Source organism: Vigna angularis, chromosome 8 (genome assembly GCF_016808095.1).
Source record: "Vigna angularis cultivar LongXiaoDou No.4 chromosome 8, ASM1680809v1, whole genome shotgun sequence".
NCBI lineage: Eukaryota > Viridiplantae > Streptophyta > Magnoliopsida > Fabales > Fabaceae > Vigna > Vigna angularis.
This window is the reverse complement of record NC_068977.1, coordinates 13,935,133-13,955,320: the sequence shown is the minus strand read 5'-3', so window position 1 is coordinate 13,955,320 and position 20,188 is coordinate 13,935,133. Positions and strand designations below refer to the sequence as shown.

Below are 20,188 nucleotides of genomic sequence, written 5' to 3'. Positions count from 1 at the left end.
CATTTATTTATTTATTTTATATGTAGCTCATAATTGAATTAAGTAAAACAAGTATAAAATTTTAATTACTTCAAATATCTTCTATAACCAAATATCAAATAATATAATTGAAAATATAAAATAATCTTTATATAAAATATATGCTTAATTATTAATTTAATCGATATTTAGGTTTATTATTATTTTTGTACTTATATTTTTATTTATTCAAGTGAAATATAGTTTCTAAATAATTTATGTAATCCTTCCATTAAATTGATATTAGCAATATTAGAAGGTAATTATATGTCAATTTAAACCATTAGGACAATAAACTTTAATGTGCTAATGGTTAAGGTTTTAAAGTCAATTAGGACAATAAACTTTAATGTGCTAATGGTTAAGGTTTTAAAGTCAAATTGGGTGGCAAGAATAAAAGGGATGGTAGGTTAAGGGAAGGAGAGGAGGTTTGGGGGAACTCAGGAAGAAGAGGAGCTTTGAGAACAATGTCGACAATTGAAGAGGAAGATGGGAGTAGGTGATGATGAGTGTCATAGTGGTGGTGGTGGTAATATAGATCCAAAATGCATAGCATAATCATATATTAATCCATAATGGACCCACACGTTGATTCATGATGAAAATAGAATGTGTAATAGTACTTGAATTTGCCATTAAGAGGGATGTGGATGATGATATCAACGACAATGGGTATGTGATATTCCAAAAGTAGATGGTCTTAATACAACTTTTGTTTTCTCTCTTGATGAGAATAAAGAGATAATAAAACCCTAATACATTATGTAATGTTACCTTCTCTCGAGGGGACAATAAGTGATTTTGTAACTTATGTAAATCATATTCCAGATTTTAATAATTCCAATTTAACCTATCATCAAATCTGAATATTACTTTATGATATGTATACAACAATATTTTTATGATAATTATGCCCTTAGTTATAAACATAATATTAGCATACCACTTTATAACATAATATTAGCATACCACTTTATAATTTTAACTAATCAGATTATGGCCCTAACACATTTAAATAATATACATGTTACCTAAAAACTCCAACAAGTAGGTGTCATTAGGATGTATGATGGGGTTTTTCGCCAAAGAAGTAGGAGTTAGAGAGGGAGAAGAGGGTTTAAACTAACACATGGTCACCTTCTGAAGCTATTAACATTGATTTAACGAAAAAGACCACATTAACTCTATTTAAAAACTATAGGTACTCAATTGAGTAAAAAACTATAGGGACAAAAGAGAGTATTAAAGTTTTTTACTCTTTTATCTTAGTAAGAGTGATTCTCCTAAGTTCTTGAGTGATTCAAGAACCCTTGGTTATGTTAAAAGACTTTCCATCCTTTGTGTATTGCCTCCTTTAGAAAGAGAGACTCTTTCCTTCCATTTTCATTGTCACTTCGTTTTTCTTTCTTCTCCCAAATTATAGAACTCGATTCTATCTAGTTTATCTCGTAGTCATAACTTTTGTTTTCTGTGTCCAAATAAGTGTTTCTTAAGCCAAAATTGAACTTCAGAATATGAGTTTTCATCTTGTTTTGGAAACACCTCAATTAGAGTTCTATAACTCAAGATATCAATATTTCTAAAATTTTGTCAATCTTTTCTCTAGCTTTCCCAAATTTTCTTTAAGCCCTAAAAATCGTAAATCGATCTTTATGCAAATGGGGTTTACATCATTTGGTATTCAAAGCTTTGGTTTAAGGGTTTGAACGTCAAATTGGTAACACCCTTCTATTTTTACCTTTTTTTTCATATTGTTTGTGTTTATACTGAATCACTGCAAAAGTTAGGTCCTTGTGAAAATTTTAAAAAAATTTAGCAGTATTATATAAACAAAAATAGGTTGAATGATTCATGCTTTTGAGTAATTTGTAATATATTGGTGGTATTGAAGGATTGTTGTTAATTCTTTGGTTTACCAATTTTATTTTACTCCTTTGCTATTGTGATTTGTTAGCTTAGTCTTTTTCTAGCCTTCTTTGTCTACCTAGCCTTATTATGCATATATTAAGGGATTGTTTTTTTTTGTGTGGCCATAATCTCTTGAATTTCCTAAGAACCCAAGGAGAATTTGAATGGTAAAAGGCAAGAGAGTTTCACTATAGTATAAGTCAATCTATTAAGTGCAAACACTTAAGAGTGTGAGAAAATTTTCAAACACCAGATATATATATTTTGTTCTTATTACCTTGATCTATTTGTTAATCATGATAGAATGGAATGATATTTGGATGCAAATTGTTACATTATCTCAACATTTTGAGAGGTTGATGAAGCAATAACAAGATGAGTTCCATGATAGGTTTGATCAACTAGAGAATAGAACCCCACCAAGAAAAGGAAGGCCAAATATGAATGAAGGAAGAATAGAAGGAGTAAAATTGAATGTGCCACCTTTCAAGGGTAGGAATGATCCTGAAGCTTACTTGGAGTGGGAGGTCAAAATTGAGCATGTATTTTCTTGAAATAATTATAGTGAGGAGAAAAAGGTAAGGCTTGTAGCAGGTGAATTTTCTGAATATGCTTTAATTTGCTGGAACAAGTTAGAGAGAGAAGATTATAGATGAGGAGCCTATGGTGGACACTTGGGCTGAAACGAAAAGGTCATGAGGAAGCGGTATGTACCTTCTAACTTCCATAGGGACTTAAAATTGAAACTTTGAGAGATTATCTTAAGGAAGCAAAGGAATGGAAGAGTATTATAAGGAGATGGACTTATCATCCAAGCCAAAATTGAAGAAGATTCTAAGGTAACTATGACTCATTTCCTTAATGGATTAAATCATAATATTAGAGACGTTGTTGAGTTGTAGGAGTTTGTGGAGATGAAGGATCTTTTGCGTAAGACTATACATGTAGAACAACAAATTAAAAGAAAGAGTTCTACCAATTTTAATTCTTCAAACTAGAGAGATAGAGAAAAAAAAAAGATGGCGTTGCCTCTTCTAGCAATGTAACGCTACCCAACCAAGGAAAAACACCTCAAAAGAAACTTGAACATACACCAAAGCGGACTAGAGAAGTGAAATGTTTTAAATGTTTGGGCATGAGACATTATGCTTATGAGTGTCCTACAAAGAAGATATCGTTCTTCTTAAGGATAATGGGGAGTAGGTAAGTCAATTTAATGATAGTGGTGGAGAGGAAAAGGAAAGTGATGGAGAATTGAAAGCTAACGAGGGATGATTGGGAGAATGTTGGGAAGTCAAGTTAAGGTCATGGATGCCTCTCAAAGGGAGAACATTTTTCATATAAGATGTTCAATTAATGGTAATGTATCATTGGTAATCATTGATGGAGGTAGTTGTACTAATGTGGTCAATTCAAGATTAGTGTCAAAGATGAACATAGACACTAAACCACATCCCAGGCTATACAAACTTCAATGGCTTAGTGAAGGAGAAGAAGTCTGAGTGAAACACACATGTGGAAGTTCTCTCTCCATTGTGAAATATCATGATAAGGTCTTATGTGATGTGGTTCCCATTAGTTTTGTCAAAATGGACTAGAACCCACGGACCAACCCGATCCACCATGGGTTCAAGCCAGGTTAGGTTTGAAAAAAATGATTTTTTTTTTGTATAGGTCAATTTTCAGCCCGACTCACTTAGAACCTGACTTACCTGGGTTAGTGTGGTCAAAATGAGTTGTAGTCCAGGAGCCAACCCGACCCACCACGGATTTGAGCTGGGTTGGGTTTGAAAAAAGTATAATTTTTTTATGCAGGTTAATTTTTAACCTGGTTCACGCGGATTGAACTTGTTGTGAGCTAGATTGGCTCATCAACCCACCTAATTTAATTTAATCATTTATTATTGTGTTTCAATATTATTAATTAGTATTTTTTTATTATATTGTAGACGAGATAAAAAAAATGTTTCAAGAGAGAAAAATATTATAGATTTATCCATTCAAGACTCTAATATTATAGATAGACAAGTAATAAAAATATTATCAATATTAAAATCTTATTTGTTCGCCTTTTGTGCTTGTTTTTGGATTACACTTGGATTGTATGATATTTGTTTTTTTTTTAAATTGTTTTGGAGTTTAACATCATTTTAGAGTGAAATTTATTTAAATTTAAAATAAAAAATTATAATTTTTTTATTTAAAAAAAACTTATAATTAAGTGAGTAAACTTGTTTAACCCACTAATCCATGGTGGATTGAGTCGAATTTAAATTTTTTTAGCTTGCTAATAAGTGAACCGATTTGGATTGGTTCACTAAATGACCAATCCATGATTAACCAGGTCAGGTCGAGCCGGTAATTTGAACTTTTATCTAAATATTTTAAGAAGGAATAAATGATTAATTTGATTCTCATACGTAAAACAATGTTAATTAAAGATTTAAAGTAATAAAATATTTAGTTTAGTCTTTGAATATATGAAAAGCCATATTGTTAATTTTATGACACTAGCCGTCATAAAATCATAATTTTAAAATTAATCCAGCAGGAAATTAGATTATTTTATTTTGGCGTTATTCTACCATAAATTATTTTTTTACATATTTAAGAACTAAATCAATTTATTTTACTATTTTAAAAAAATTAAATTTATAACCCTTCAAAAATTCAAGAACCAAATTGTGTACATTTTTAAAAACAAAGGAGGAAATAAAATGTGTAATAATTTAGCTAACGAAATTTCCTATCAAGTGGTGCAACAATGCGTCGTACACCATCGTTAGTTTCCTCCTTTTGCTTTGCAGACTTCACTAACCCCTCTCAGCTCGCACCCTCCGTCTCAGCCACTGACCGCCTCCGTCTCAGCCACTGACCGCCTCCATCTTGCCGCCTCCGCATCCGCAGGCGCGACAGCCGTTGTAAGAATTTTGCCCTTACGTCGTTGACTTGATCGTAGTTGTTGATGCGACCAGAATTTCATAAAAGAAAGATATTTTGGAGGATTCCTCTTCATACTTCTTTGGGCTGCAGCATATTGGTTTTGTTGATTTTAATTTTCTTTTTGGGTTTGATTAAATGGGTTTGCTGATTTTGTGTTTGTTTGAGTTTTAGTGTTCCTAACTTCATGGAGGGGGTGTTTTGAGTTGCATCACCTTAGTGAGATGTATATGGGTTCTTGAGATGTTTCATCTCTCCTTTTGAAACTTCCATTTTTTTTTCTAAATAGTAGGGTGAGTTTATTATTATGGGTTTCTTATTTCTATTGTAGGTTCATAATTTTGATACCCTGTGAGTTCTGAGTAAGTTACTTGGAATTTTTTAGTTCTAATCTCATTGCCATGGTTGTAGTCTTCTTTGCATTTGTCTATGTAAACAACGCTCTCAAGTCTTTCCCATTTCATTGTGTGTGAAATTATGAATTGATTACATTTTAAGTATTGATTTTTATTTATATTCATTAAAATATAGGTAAGTTTTCACTAATAATCTGTCAACTAAGCACAAACTGGGTGGGCTAGGCTTTCCAACCATTGGAAGTTCCAACAATGGCAGGCATAGCTATAGTTCTAGATCTGTGGAGGAAAAACCAAAACTCGAGCTTCGGATTGCACTCTTCTCACGCCTTTCAGTCTTCTGGTGCCTTTTTCTCCGCGTCTGCTGCTGCTACTGCTGCTGCAGCGTCTGTTGCTGCGGGGACTGGTTTTGCCTCAAGGGCTTTGTTTGGGTATGCTCCGCTTCCATTTTTCTACACTTGCATTTGATAGGATTTAATATGACATGTTATGATGGGTAATAGGTGTGCAGGAGAGAGAAAACAGTTGAAGAATTAATTGTTCAGTTTAGGAATTAATTGTTGTTGGGTAGTTAGAAGTGGGCTGCCTTTATAAGAAGGCAAGGGGGGGTCTGGTAGAGGGGAGTTTTTGATATCAATTGTATAGACAGGAACCTTGATCCTGTGGAGGGGGATTATGCTCCCAGTTACTGGTTGTACATGACATTGGTTGATGTGAATACATATTTTCATTCTTTTCTTACCATTTGGGTGCTATTGTGTGAGTGTGTGCTGTGAGACAGTTAGGTTTCATACCCAGAAACCTAACAATTTGGTCCGACCTGCCGGATCAAAGTGGGGGTGAAGGATCAAGAAGCTGCTCCGCTTAGGAGGGGACTGCCAGATCAAGAAGGGATCAAGAAGGGATCAAGAAGTGATCAAGAAAGGGTGGAAGCATGGAAGGAAGAGACAATACCTTGGAGAGAAGGGTCAATGAACAGAAAATGGGGATGGCAGAATGGAGGAGAGATATCCAAGAAATAAAAGAAATGTTGCAGGAAATCAAGATTCACATAATGGGCTCAGAAAGAAGTGAGAAAGCTATCATGAGAGGAAAGAAAGATGGTTCAGAGGAAGAGCTGGAGGAAGACAGGGGTAAAGGGCAGCAGAATTGGAGGCAGCGGGTAGAATTGCCCAGGTTTGAGGGGTTGGACCCGTTGGGATGGATCTCTCAAGTTGAGAAGTTTTTTGACACCCAAAATATCACAGAGAAGGAGAGGCTCAGGTTGGCTTACAACTGCATGGAGGGAGGCACAATTTATTGGTTCAGGGCCTGGAAAAATAAAACCAAGAACCTTTCTTGGAAAGGGCTGAAAGAGGCATTGATAATAGGGTTCAGAGAAAGAGATAGAGGTTTTGTTTTTGAAAAGTTAGGCCAAACTGCAAAAATCACAGAAGCTGCTGATGAGAAAGTTGTTGGTGTTGCTACCCAGGGAGTGGCAAAAGCTACTCTTTCTGGGAAGGAAAGATAAAGAGATATCAGTGCAGAAGACAAAAACTGTGATGGAGGCATTGTTTGTGTTGCTGCCCAGGAAGTGGCAGAAGCTGCCGTTTCTAGGAGAGATAGTGGGGTAGGTTGTGATGTGTATGATAAAACAGTGAAGAAGGGGGAAGACAGAGGAAAGAAAGCAGAATATGGTGGGAACAGGGTGACTATGATGGCTGGAAATAAAGTAGAAGATGCAGCTGTCTTGAGTGGGGAAAAAATATGGTTGTCACAAACATATAAAACACTAGAAGACCAATGGCAGAGATATTTCTTTGCAGGGCTGCAATTTAACATTCAGAGGAAACAATTAGCTCAACATGATGATGATGAAGGAATTGGATGGTCAGATCAACAAGTTCTTTCCTTTTTAGCTTCTAGGATGAACAAATTTGGGCAAGGAGAGGGCTTCGCCAGTACTGCTGCTATAAAAATACAAAAAAGGTTTTGGGGGTGGAAGAAGAGAAAAGAATTCTTGATCATTCATCAGAAAAGAGTTAAAATCCAGGCCCATGTAAGTGGTCACCAGGTCAGAAGGCAATATAGAAGAATCATAGGGTCCATGGGAATTCTGGAAAAAAAGCAACTCTTAAAGGAGTCAACAATTCTTTCATATAGACCACCACCCAAGCCTCCAGACCTGAATTGGAGGCAGCAGCCAGTGGGTTCCCTTCCTATGATGAAGATGAGCCATGGGAACAAGCATTACTGTACCAACCTTGAGGACAAGGTTGTTTTGCAGCAGGGTGTAATGATAGGATTTAATATGACATGTTATGATGGGTAATAGGTGTGCAGGAGAGAGAAAACAGTTGAAGAATTAATTGTTCAGTTTAGGAATTAATTGTTGTTGGGTAGTTAGAAGTGGGCTGCCTTTATAAGAAGGCAAGGGGGGGTCTGGTAGAGGGGAGTTTTTGATATCAATTGTATAGACAGGAACCTTGATCCTGTGGAGGGGGATTATGCTCCCAGTTACTGGTTGTATATGACATTGGTTGATGTGAATACATATTTTCATTCTTTTCTTACCATTTGGGTGCTATTGTGTGAGTGTGTGCTGTGAGACAGTTAGGTTTCATACCCAGAAACCTAACAGCATTTATCTTGGTGTTCTAGGGATGATGCTTTGTCGTGTTATAGGATTTTGATCTAGGATAGGATACACAATCCGACAAAACAGTTTAGGTTTTACTTTTGAAGACTTGGGTTTGGTTGGGGATTACTGTATTGTGTACAGAGAGAGAGAGACAGACAGACAGAAAATGGGTATATAAGGAGGGAGGGCGCCCAAATGAAAGGGGATAATTATTCTGAGGTTTTGGGTAGTGATTTTGAGTAGAAGCTGGCTCTTCTCATAATCCAAATCTTTGTATGTTTTTCTTGCTTAGTGGCTCTTCCATATTTGTAAAAAGATTAATTTTATCCATAGTTATTTAGGGTTTCTCTGTTGGATTTCTCTAATCATATAGAGGACTTTTCTTCCGATCAGTGATGCGTATCAGTATTAGTTTATCTATTTCTTTTGTTTAATATCTTGGTTCCTATCATTATTTTATTTTCAGGTCTTCAGTTGCATATTGTGATGCTGGTGCAGCATTATCTGAAGACTACAGTTCTAGTATACAAAGTTCTTTTAAAAAGAATTACCAATATGATGCACTAAGATATAGTACCAAACAGTATAATGTGGAACTTAAACCGCTGTTTTCTGCTTTTGAATTGAGGACATTTGCAATGACTTCCATAAGGTCGTTCTTGTTGTTCTATTTACCTCTTTTGGAGCCCCGTGTGGAAATGGAAGATGATGAGGATTTCTTGGAGGAGGATCAAGAGCACCCTGTTGATCTGGTTGTTCCCTTAAAAAAATCAGTGAAGCAAATCATACGTGAGGTGAGATTTATCTTGTTTTTTCTTTCTTTCATGGTTCTATAAAATTTATATATTGGAATATACAAACAATCTATGAAATTGATATGAGTGATTTGTTATTTAGTTTTAGTGACAACTCTTTTAAGCTTCTAGTGGCAATGCTGTTAAGCTGCTACATCCAGCTTGTATTCAGAACCCCATATCTAATTTTTGAGTAGATTGTCTTCATTTCATACACTTCGATAAACATGTTAATTGAGTGGGATAGCTGTTTCTATTTGGTTATTTTTGTTTTTGACAGTCATATTCATTCTTGGGTCATACTTAATGTAGGGTGATAACCATATTGTTGAATATAGTGAAAACTATGTTTGAGATTAATCTTCCTTATGTTAAATATACACATAAGGTATTCTATTTATAATAAAAGAAATATGAGTTAAAACCAAAATACAAATAAGAAATAATAACAAATTAGCTAAAGATAAAAGATAAATATAAAATATCTAACTCCCCCTCAAGTTGGTGCATACGAATTGTATGTACCAAGCTTGTTACTAATATAATCAATAAAGACTTAGTAAAAATATATTCTTCTGCACTCGAGTGACACCAAATTGTTAGTGATTTGCAAAGACGACATAAAAGATGAAATACCAACCAAGAAGACTTCCTCTGAGCAACAAAACTGGGAAATTGCTCCATATAAATATCTTCTTGCAAATCGCCATAAAAGAACGCATTGTTGACATCTGGTTGATAAAGAGGCCATTGTTGGAGAGCCACTACGGTTATAAATAAACTAACAAAAGTCATCTTTGCCACTAGAGAAAAAACATATATGGACGGGTCAAACACATCTCGGTGATAGAAGAGAGGTCAGAAGAGACAGTAGCGAAAGAAGCCATGGACGAACCGGAGAGAAAAATCCTAAAAAACATGAAGAATAATATTGGATAGCTATGGACAACTGCGAAACTTCAACTATGATGACTTTGACAAAAGAGGATTACCGATAGTAGTGGACGACAACACCAGCAACGGTGGTAGACAATAGTGTTGTCGGCAGCACTGCTGGCAGCGGCGGGCGTAGTGGCAAAGGCGACAAATTTTTTTTTTCTCAAAAACAATCTTAGACTCTAGATACCATGTTGAATATATTGAAAACTACATATGAGATTAATCTCCCTTGTGTTGAATATACACATAGGGTACTCTATTTATAATAAAAAAAATATGGGCTAAGCCCAAAATACAAATAAAGAATAATAACAAATTAACTAAAGATAAAAGATAAAGATAATATATTTAACACATATTGAAAATAGATCTACAAATATATGGAAGACCTTTTAATGGGAAAATATTGGATATGGTGATCTATGCATGTGAGATTATGAAATCGTTTAGTGGGAAGACCTTTTGTCAATAGATCTACTAATTGATGCCTGGATGGAACATAAGAAGTACTAATAAGACCTCTATCCAATTTCTCTTTAATAAAGTGTCGATCCATCTCTGCGTGTTTGGTCCTATCATGTTGAACTAGATTGTGAGCCATGCTATTAGTTGACTTGTTATCACAATAAAGAATCATAGGCTCTTCATATGCCACTTTAAGATCATTTAGATCAATTCTCAACCATAACAATTAATACACTCCATTTGCCATAGCTCAAAATTCAGCCTTAGCACTAGGCCTTGAAACAACACTTTTGTTTCTTACTTCTCCTAGTTACCAAATTTCCACTCAAGAACATGCAATATCTTGAGGTGGATTTCCTATCTTTGATAAGCCCTTCATAATCTGTATCATACACTTCCATTTTTTATTTTTCATTTCTCTTGTACAATAATCCCCTTCGTAGACTTTTCTTCAAATATTGATGGATTTTGTCTACAGCTTATAAATGTCTCTCCCTTGGATCATGTATGAACTCTTCCATTTTTTATTTTTCATTTCTCTTGTACAATAATCCCCTTCGTGGACTTTTCTTCAAATATTGATGGATTTTGTTCACAGCTTATAAATGTCTCTCCCTTGGATTATGTATGAACTGACTAACTATACTTACAACAAATGCTATGTTAGGTTTGGTATGAGCTAAGTAAATGAGCTTCTCAACAAGTCTTTGATATTGGCCTTTATTCATAGTAGAATTGCCTTCATCACTCCGAATTCTATGGTTTTGTTCTATAAGAACTCCATTGGTTTTACATTCAATCTTACCTATTTCTTTAAGAAGACAAAAACCATACTTTCTTTGGGAGATAAAGATGCCTTTCTTTGAATAAGCAACTTCTATCTCAAGGAAGTACTTTAATTTTCTTAGATATTTCAAACTAAGCAACAAGCTTTTCTTTCAAGATTTGTTTTTCATGTTGGCATATCATCAGCATAGACCAAGAGTAGAGTAAGTTTGCTTTTTATGGAATGTTTAATGAACAAGGTATGGTCACCGTGACTTTGTTGGTACTCCATGGAGATCATAACTTGAGTGAGTCAACCAAACCAAGCACATAATGGATACTTGAGCTTGCACAAGGCTTTCTTCAACCTACATACTTTATTCCCTTTTTCAATAGACCTAAAACCTAGAGGAATTTCTATGTAGACTTGTTCTAATTGTCCATACCAAAAAGCGTTTTTCACATGAAATTGTTGCAATTCCCAACCAAAATAAGCTTGCCAATGAGAGAATGGTTATAGGGTTAAGTATGTTTTTAGTCCTTGTATTTACATGCGAAATTAGATTTTGTCCCTCTCTCAAAGTTTATATAAAATTCATCCCTAGACTTTAGTAATGCATAGGATACGTCATCCAGAACCAATGACATTAACTTTTAGGGTATTGATAGGTTCAATGGTAAAGTCTATACTAGGAGAAAAATATAATAGGATGTAGTTATAACCTCTGATGGTTATAACTGTTAAAAACAATAATAGCTAATATTTTCCAACCAAGAGAGGGAGGTGAATTGGTTTCACAAAATTTTGATCTTCTTAAAATAATTGTTGAGGCCCTCATTCTTTAGACTTTTTCAAACCATCAAAGAAACACAAGATTGATGAAAGAAGAAGAAAAGAACACGCCAATTTTATACTGGTTTAATTCAACTTGAATCTACATCCAGTTTTCTTCCAAGCAACTTGAGCTTGGAAGATTTCCACTATAATGGCAAAGTTCACAGAATTACAAGTACACCTTAATAATTCTGGACCCTAAGATTATCGCCTACACAGTGAAGAGAGTTTAAAGAATGGAAAAATGCAAAAAGTAAATGGAATGAATACACCTGGAGTGTAGATGTTATAGATCAGTCTTATGTCAAGCAAGAATCTCTAAGAATCTCCAGAATCAAATTCATCTTGATAACTTCTTGATGAATTTCTCAAAGACCCAACTCTTCCTCTCTTCAAGAACTCAAGAAATACTTCTTTCTCACAATACCAGCTCTTAGATTTAAAACTTTAATATCTTTGGAATGAGAAGAAGACTTGTTTTTAAAGGGTAAACATCTTTCTGATGTTATTAATCGATTATGGAAATAACCTAATCGATTAATATCATTTAGATTTGAATTCTGAAGTTTGATTCTGTTTTAATCTATTATATAAGTATGTTAATCAATTAAGACAGTTCAAATGACAGTTATGTATTTCAAAACAAATTTTTTGGGTGCCAAAGATGCTCTTAATTGATTATACATTGATTAATTTGTTTCTAAGAGGATTTAAGCTTGACTTACTATCTATTCTTGACTCAACTTTACTCATCTAGATTTTGTTAAACATTTGGACATCATCAAAACCTTGATCAACAATCTTCCCCTCTCAAAAATCTGTCCTTTTTTTATGATGGCCAACCTGCATTTACAATTCAAATACCTTTCTCCCCCTTTGGGTATTAGCAAAAATAGGGAGTTGGACAAATACCATGAGACATAAAGACAGAAAAATAGATCATAACAAGTTAACCATAATATCAAAGTTAATTGTTTAGCAGGTCATAACAGAGCATAGCAGATGAAACTTAAACATAATAGAACAGAGCAATAAAAAGAACATGACCAGAAGTTCTAAGGTGAATCCTAAAGTATAGCAGGACAATAACAGCAAGACAGCTAAAGTTCTAAAGTGAATCCTATGACATAGTAGGTGTTAGAATTATTGTTGTGTGTTCCAACTAAGAGTGAGTTGGAAAGGAGTGTTAGTGTGAATGTGAGCTGTGAGTGTGTATGTGATATATCTGAGTGTGTGTGAGGTGTATTCCAGTAACTTAATCCTATAAGTATAGGATTAAGGAAAAGGATGCAAGAGAACCATTTCATTGAATATACTTTCAATTTAACAGTAGGGAAAGAGCATCTAGTATTCATCAGTAGTTTCCTGTTCCTCTTGCTCATCTTCCTCTTCTTCTTGACCAGCATCAGGATCCAGATCTTCACTGCCACCACCAATATTGTGTTCTTTGAGTTGTTGTTGGATGCTTGCGATTTCTTAAGGATCGAATTGGTCCATATAGGTGGAATGGTTGGAGACAAGCCTGGCCAATTACTTTAGCACACATTTTTCAAAATTGTTCTTTGGTCTTACAGCAGGTGAAGCGTGGGACTTGTCAACATTGATTGGATCAACATATTCTCCTTGGTCAGCATGAGGTTCATCTTTGAATGCCCATCCATCTTCTCTTTTTCTAAGGCCTGTGTGATGAAAGGCAGCCTTTTCATTCTTATTAGTGTTATTGTAACCCGTGGATACTTCATCAGTGAGACTGAAATGGTAAAATTCAAACACTTTGGAGAGAAAAACAACATAAGGTAAGCTAGCCATAGGTGGCCTCGTAGTTTTTATAATGGTGTCACTTACCACCTCAGCCCAGTCAGTGTGAATGTGTCCTTTGAGTGCATGAATGAGAAAAATGTCTTCTATGGTTAGTTGAGCACAGTTGTTCGCCCTGGGAATCAGAATCCACACGAGAACAAGTGCTAGCTGTCTGTCATCCCTTTTCATGCCACCAGCCTTAAAAGAGTGTAGTCTCTGAGTTCATCAGTGTATCTTAAGCAGGCTTGAAAAATCTCTAATCTATTAAGTCCAGGAAAGCCCATGTGGGATTTTTCACCATCCAGCCAAAACCCGACAATGGAAGTTCAAACATCATCATCAAGTTCGATGTCAACCCCTTTTACTCTAGATGTGATGATTCCATTCACTACTTTCACATTTCCTTATGCTTTAAACTATAAGCCCATTTACATCCTACTGCCTTTTTATCCAGTGGTCTGTTTACAATTTCCCATGTTTTGTTCTTTTCTAAGGTACTCATGTCTTTGTGGCCTGAACCCAATTCTCATAGATGAGAGAAAGATGCAGAAAAAATAGAGAAGGGGGCAAAATTACATAGATGAGAGAAAAGGGAGAGTGCCTTGGGGAGAAAGAGAATAAGGAGGTAGTGATTTTTGTTTGCAGAAGGATAAAAGTGCAGTGGTAGTTTTCTAAAAGATAAAAAGAGGGCAGTGATTTTTGTTTCTGCTAGAGGAACATTGGTAGTTTTAGGTGAAAAAGGTGTGATAACTTTTTGTTTATTCCAATAGGAAGAGTGGTAATTTTACGTGGAAAAAGGGGGGAGGAGGGGTAGTAACTTTTGGTTATTTATGAAAAGAAGAGCATGACTTTCATTTTTCAGGTCCAAAGAGCTGCAGGGGTCTTTGACAGCAGACGGAAAAAAGAAATTGGGCTTTGCGCTTACCTAAGGTTTTTCTGGGGCTGAATCAGATTGGATAGTTGCAAACCCAACCAGCTCAGAATAGAAAAACTGGCTCATAAGCCACACCAATGAGAGTCACGATCTTCAATAATGATCCAATACGATCCACCAAAATCATGGACGCATAAATCTTACAGTGCAGAACACAATATTTACTACATGGCTCACTGGGCTAGTTAAGTTTATTAATTTATTTCTTGGTCTTTTTATAAATGAGCTCACGCAAATAGACTTTTAGGTTAGATAAGAATTTTAAATAGGTCATACTTGTAACAGGTAAATAGGCCAATGAGGCCTTGGTTGAGGCTGAGGATGCCTCAGTGAAAGCCATGCCAATTGTTAGCTATATTATATCTTTTATCTTTTAGTTAGTTTGTTATTATTTCTCATTTGTATTTTGGGTTTAACCCATATTTCTTCTATTATAAATAGAGAACCTTATGTGTGTATTTAACACAAGAGAGATTAATCCAAATATAGTTTTTCACTATATTCAACATGGTATCAGAGCAGGGTCTCTGTTGTCTGCCCGCGGTCGGCCGCCATGGCCGCCGGCAGCCCCTAAAATCTCAGTGGGCAGTCCATTTTTTCTTCTTAAATCTCTGCCACAGTCAGCTCCAGTCCAGACCCAGTGTGCCACTGCTGTCGCCGCCACTTTTCGCTACCGTCGCTGCTAACTCCGGCCACCGTCGCCGCCGTCACCGCCGGCCACCGTCACAGTTTTGACGGGTGACCTGCGGATCTGGACCGTCTCTTCGAGTGACGGCCAACCACGCCGGTTTCGAGAGCCAGTTCTCAATCACGCGCCGCCACGCAGCGCTTCTTTCCGGCTGGTCGCCGTCACAGTTTCGACCGGTGACCAGCAGATCTGAAGCGTCTCCTCGAGCGACGGCCAACTCCGTCGGAGACTAGCGTCAGAACTCGGGCGCGTGTTCTGCACGCGCCGCCTTCCCGGTGTCGGAGTTTCACCGCGACACCTCCACAGCTCTCGCCGGACCTCCCTCTCTGTTTAGACCTTCCAGAGCAGCCATTGCTGCCTTCTTCGTCTGTCTTCGTCTCCGCCGTTGATTGTCCAGGCACCGTTTTCCGCTGTACAGGCACTGTTTTCCGCTGTCCAGCCATTGTTTGCTGTTGTCCAGCCACTGTTTGCCGCTGTCTGTGCCGTTGGCCGCTGTCCGCACCGTTTTGCCGCTGTCCGGCACCGTTTTGCCGCTGTCCGACGCCGTTTGCCGCTGTCTGGTGTCGTTTGCCGCTGTCCGGCGCCGTTTGCCGCTGTTCGGCGCCGTTTGCCGCTGTCCACGCGCCGTTTGCCGCTGTCCAGGCACCGTATGCTTCCAACCACTGTAGGCCCCCATCACCTCGTCAGTTAGTGATGGCAGTCCCTGTAGTTTTGTCGCTTCCAGCCACTACAGGCCCCATCAGTCAGTGATGGCAATTTAGTCCCTACAGTTTTATAGCAGTCAATCGCCGTTGCAGTCGCTACCGCCTCAGACAGACGCAACTGCGTCAGTTCTTCTTGGGCTAGAGTTTAGCCCGATCTTCTTGTGATACACGACTAAGTATCACCACTTGGGAGTTGTCCAGCAAAGAATTTTGGACCTCCAACGTATCTTTGGATCTTTGATGTCTTTGTTTCAGCATTGTAGCTTAATATTTTGTTTTGTTTTAGTGGTCCAGCAACTGTGATATTCCACATTTCCGCCGTTCACACTGAGGGGGCGTACGTTTCCAAGACACTGCAAATATATATGGGTGTAGTCCCTGCAGTTTTGTAGATTTCAGCTACTACTGTTGATCCCGTCACCCATCCATCATTGATGAGGATTTAGTGTAGTCCCTGCAGTTTTGTAGCTCTTAACTTTCAGCTACCACTGTTGATCCCGTCACTCATCCATCATTGATTGGGAATCAGTCCTTGCAATTTGTCATTGTCCACCACTCCTCTCCTTCATCCACTTTTGAAGTTGAAGTTTCACAAGCTGCTGTTAGTCCATCTATGTTTGCCTCACACTCTTGAAGACAAATCATCTAGTTCAACACTGAGTTCATCTATTCCAAGCTTAGTTCATACAATTTGTATGCTCCAGCTTGAGGGGGAGTGTTAGATATATTATATCTTTTATCTTTTAGTTAGTTTGTTATTATTTCTCATTTGTATTTTGGACTTAGTCCATATTTCTTCTATTATAAATAGAGAACCCTATGTGTGTATTTAACACAAGGGAGATTAATCCAAATATAGTTTTTCACTATATTCAACACCAATGATGCTCCAATTGAGGTTTAGTTGAGGATGTCTTAACGAAATCCAAGTCAAGGATGCCCCATCCAAGACCAACCTAAAATTGCCCTAATTGTGGGCTTGACCAAAGCGACACTTTGCAGATAGAGTAAAAATTAACCAAGTCGAAACTATCATAAAATTGTCTTGACCAAACAATTTTTTTTGGATGAACATTGGTTTTGAATATTTTGAAGTGTATACATCTCGAGCATGGGACTAGACATTAATGGTCTTCTGATAGTGGGTGGCATGATAGGCCCAACAAACAACAAATTTTGTTAAGATAGGCTTTAGAGAGTTTGATACCATCTCAAGAAGTGAACTTTAAGTCTAACTCGATCTTATAAAACTGGCTTGTGAGGTGAGGTTTACACCTACTTATATATTGTCAATCTATCTTATCTGTAGTTGATGTGGGATCTTTCACAGTTTCATAATGGCTTGATATGCTCAATAGACCTTGTTAGGATCAAGCACTAACTACTAGGCCAAAAGCTACAAGTGATAGTCAAAGTGCAACGCTCTACTAAAGAGCATATTAGTTCAAGCACCACAATTTGATTATGACTTGGCCCATCTTGCCAATGTCACGGGATAACTGATGCAACTTACAACAATCTAATTGACCTATTGGGATTTGAACTCGTGACCTTGTCTTTAATATCAACTTAAAAAGTGAACTTTAAACTTAATTTAAATTCACAAAACTGACTTTTGATGTGAGGTTCATGTATACTTATATATTATAATTTGATCTTATTTATAACCAACGTGGGATCTTTGATGAATTAGATTTGGATATTTCGATGTTTTGCACACCCCTACATTAGTAATGACTAAAATTACCTGGTAAATTAGTTTGACTTTCATAATTTTTGCTCTTCTAAGTGTGCATTGACATATTTAAAGCTTATTATTTTAAATGTGTCTTGGGTGCCATAACAGTCAACCGTTGTGACCACTAGAAGGATCTTAGAAAGAATTGCTGTTCGTTATGTTTCACAAAGAATGGCATGGAAGCTTCTTAAAGGTATGCTGATAAAACAGTTAATGTTTACTACAGGCAAAATCAACTAGTGTTTTAGTAGTGAGAGATGGCTGTTTTATATTCTGAGCCCTCCAATAGATCTTAAATGTATTTGTCTTTTCGGATTTCTTGAACAGATATCCCTAGATCAGCAACTCGCAAGGCTGGAAGGAACATGCCCACTGTGGTTTACTTCTATCGTGTGAGCAGAACAACATTCAGAGGTCAAATCAATCCATGAATAATACCTGTTCGTTATGAGATTTCCTGAGCTTTTGATTTCATCAATTAACTTGTGATGACTTTCTTTTTGTTTTGTACAGGACACATGCTTGGAGTTGCAGCATCATGGCTTGGCCAAGTTGGCATTGATTTATATAGATTCTTTTCCTCGGCATTCAAGGTGCAGAAAGAGGATAATGATGTTGATAAAACTAATGAAGTTGAAGTTCTTGGACAGAAGATTTTCATCACTACAGTTAGATGTACTTCATCTTTAATTTTTGCTTCCATAGGAGCAGGAATCGGTGCAACCCTTGTTCGTCCATCGCTGGGTCAATGGATTGGTAAAATTGTTGCCTTACTTGAATTTTGCAATTTAAGGTCTAATTTGGATAAACTTTTCTAATTTAAATAAACTTTTCTTATAAATTAAATTTATCTTTTAAATAAATTAATTTATAATTCCCTCATTTGGGTCTCTTTAAATGAATTTCTCCAAAAGTATCTATAAGAAGGAAGGAAAAATTATTTCACCCCCATAAGTTTGTTTATTTGTATATGCTCTACCTTAATAGCTAATTTAAAGGTTGATTTTTAACTCATGGATACCCACATCTCTCTCTCTCTCTATATATATATATGCTTGTGGAAAAGTTTATCTAGCCGAACAACTCTTCATTACTTGAAAAATTGTTTTTAACTTAAACTTTAGCCAATTTAACATGTAACAGACAGTTATTTTATTTTACTTTCTAATTTTCTTCTACTGGTTGAAAAACTTATCTGTGCTGAAAAAATTATATCAACAAAATTTTGAGTTGATTCTTGCTTGTTTCACTTCAATACGCTTAAGGGTGTCTTCTTTATCTTCAGGATGTGCTGCTGGTGATTTTGCTGGCCCTATTATTGTAGCATTTTGTGCTGACCAATTATTTCAAGTGAAACTTTGAAATCTGGTTATATTTTCTGACAGATTTTTTACCCTTTTCAAATAACTGGGGTATGTTATGAATTTTGCTGTATTTGTTAGCCATATTTGATTGAGCCATTAGGATTTGGTGAACCTGCTTTTTAGCTCAAAGCATACTAACATTTTTCAGTCATGATAGATAATTCGTTATTGTTTCAATATAATACGTTTTCCAAGCTATTTTGTTAATGCATTTCGTAATTTGTTTGAAACTTGTTTATTTCTGTTCATGGGTATTCCCAACATTAACGAGTAAACATAATATGCAAAGTGCTTAGTTATTGGTACTGGTTCATTTGGTTGTAGGAAATTGCATTTTGCTCTATTTTTTTGGTCACATTTTTCCTTTTGCTTTACTTTAGTAATTCTTCAAGAATGTTTGATAGCAATCAGAAATGAATTTTTGGAAGTGATTACGTTGCTATTTAATATAGGTATATATATATATATATATATATATATATATATATATATATATATATATATATATATATATATATATATATATATATATAAATTTTCTTCAAAAATTAATATTTTTCATATCTGAGTGGTAGCATGTTATATTGTCTAGAGTGTTGAACAGTGTTTTAAGTATATTTCGTTACTTGCATTGATGTGACGTATCTTATGATTAAAAAATTATTGCATAAAAAGATATATTTAAAGTATTACATTGACTTGAGTCAAAGCTATTTAAAAAAAAACTAAACTATTTTTTTTTTAAAATTATGGAATTTCAATTTAAAAATAATATTTTATAGAGTAAATTGATTATTTTAAAAGATAATGTAAGAAATATGATCATTTAAATTTTTAAATCAATTATTCCACTTATGGATGTAAAATATATTACCTTTTATTGATTGAAATGAAAATTGATTTAAAAAGCCATTTTTTAGAAAAAAAGTAATTAATATAATAGTGTTTTTGAGTTCCAAAATTGATGTAAAACAGCCAATGATGGAAAGAAGGCATCTCTTCTTAACAGTATAATCAGTAAAGGATAATAATTTTATGAGGCAAGAAACGTAACTGTGTTTATCTAATTGATAGTTTAATGTAGGTTTAATCTTTTTTGACATCCCTATTTATGTATGAATGTCTCAATTGGGTCTTCGTTTTTTAAAGTGTATTAAAATGGTCCCTAATTTTGAAAATTGATATCAATTGAGTCCTTTCCGATAAGTTGGCTGGACGGCGTTAAAAAAATTGATGAGTGGATGCTGAGATGACGAACGAACGCTCGTCCACCAGCGAACGAACGCTCGTCCACCAGCGAACGAACGCTCGTCCACCAGC

The 20,188-nt window shown here is 35.8% G+C and overlaps 1 protein-coding gene across 3 annotated transcripts; it reads left to right on the top strand.

Annotated features, from left to right (window-relative positions):
* The first annotated feature begins 4,647 nt into the window (after window positions 1-4,647).
* On the top strand, window positions 4,648-19,064 carry LOC108345840 (uncharacterized). 3 transcript variants are annotated; one of them, XM_052866866.1, is made up of 8 exons: window positions 4,648-4,847; window positions 5,398-5,653; window positions 8,309-8,636; window positions 17,613-17,697; window positions 17,832-17,918; window positions 18,018-18,097; window positions 18,210-18,260; window positions 18,790-19,064. In XM_052866866.1, the coding sequence occupies exons 2-8, from the start codon at window positions 5,475-5,477 to the stop codon at window positions 18,826-18,828; spliced, it is 849 nt and encodes a 282-aa protein (XP_052722826.1). In that variant the 5' UTR covers window positions 4,648-4,847; window positions 5,398-5,474; the 3' UTR covers window positions 18,829-19,064. The 3 variants fall into 3 exon arrangements, with proteins under 3 accessions (XP_052722826.1, XP_052722827.1, XP_017440136.2); XM_052866867.1 differs by having other exon boundaries at window positions 4,649-4,847; window positions 8,471-8,636; window positions 18,018-18,260; XM_017584647.2 differs by having other exon boundaries at window positions 4,650-4,847; window positions 18,018-18,260.
* Window positions 19,065-20,188: the final 1,124 nt, after the last annotated feature.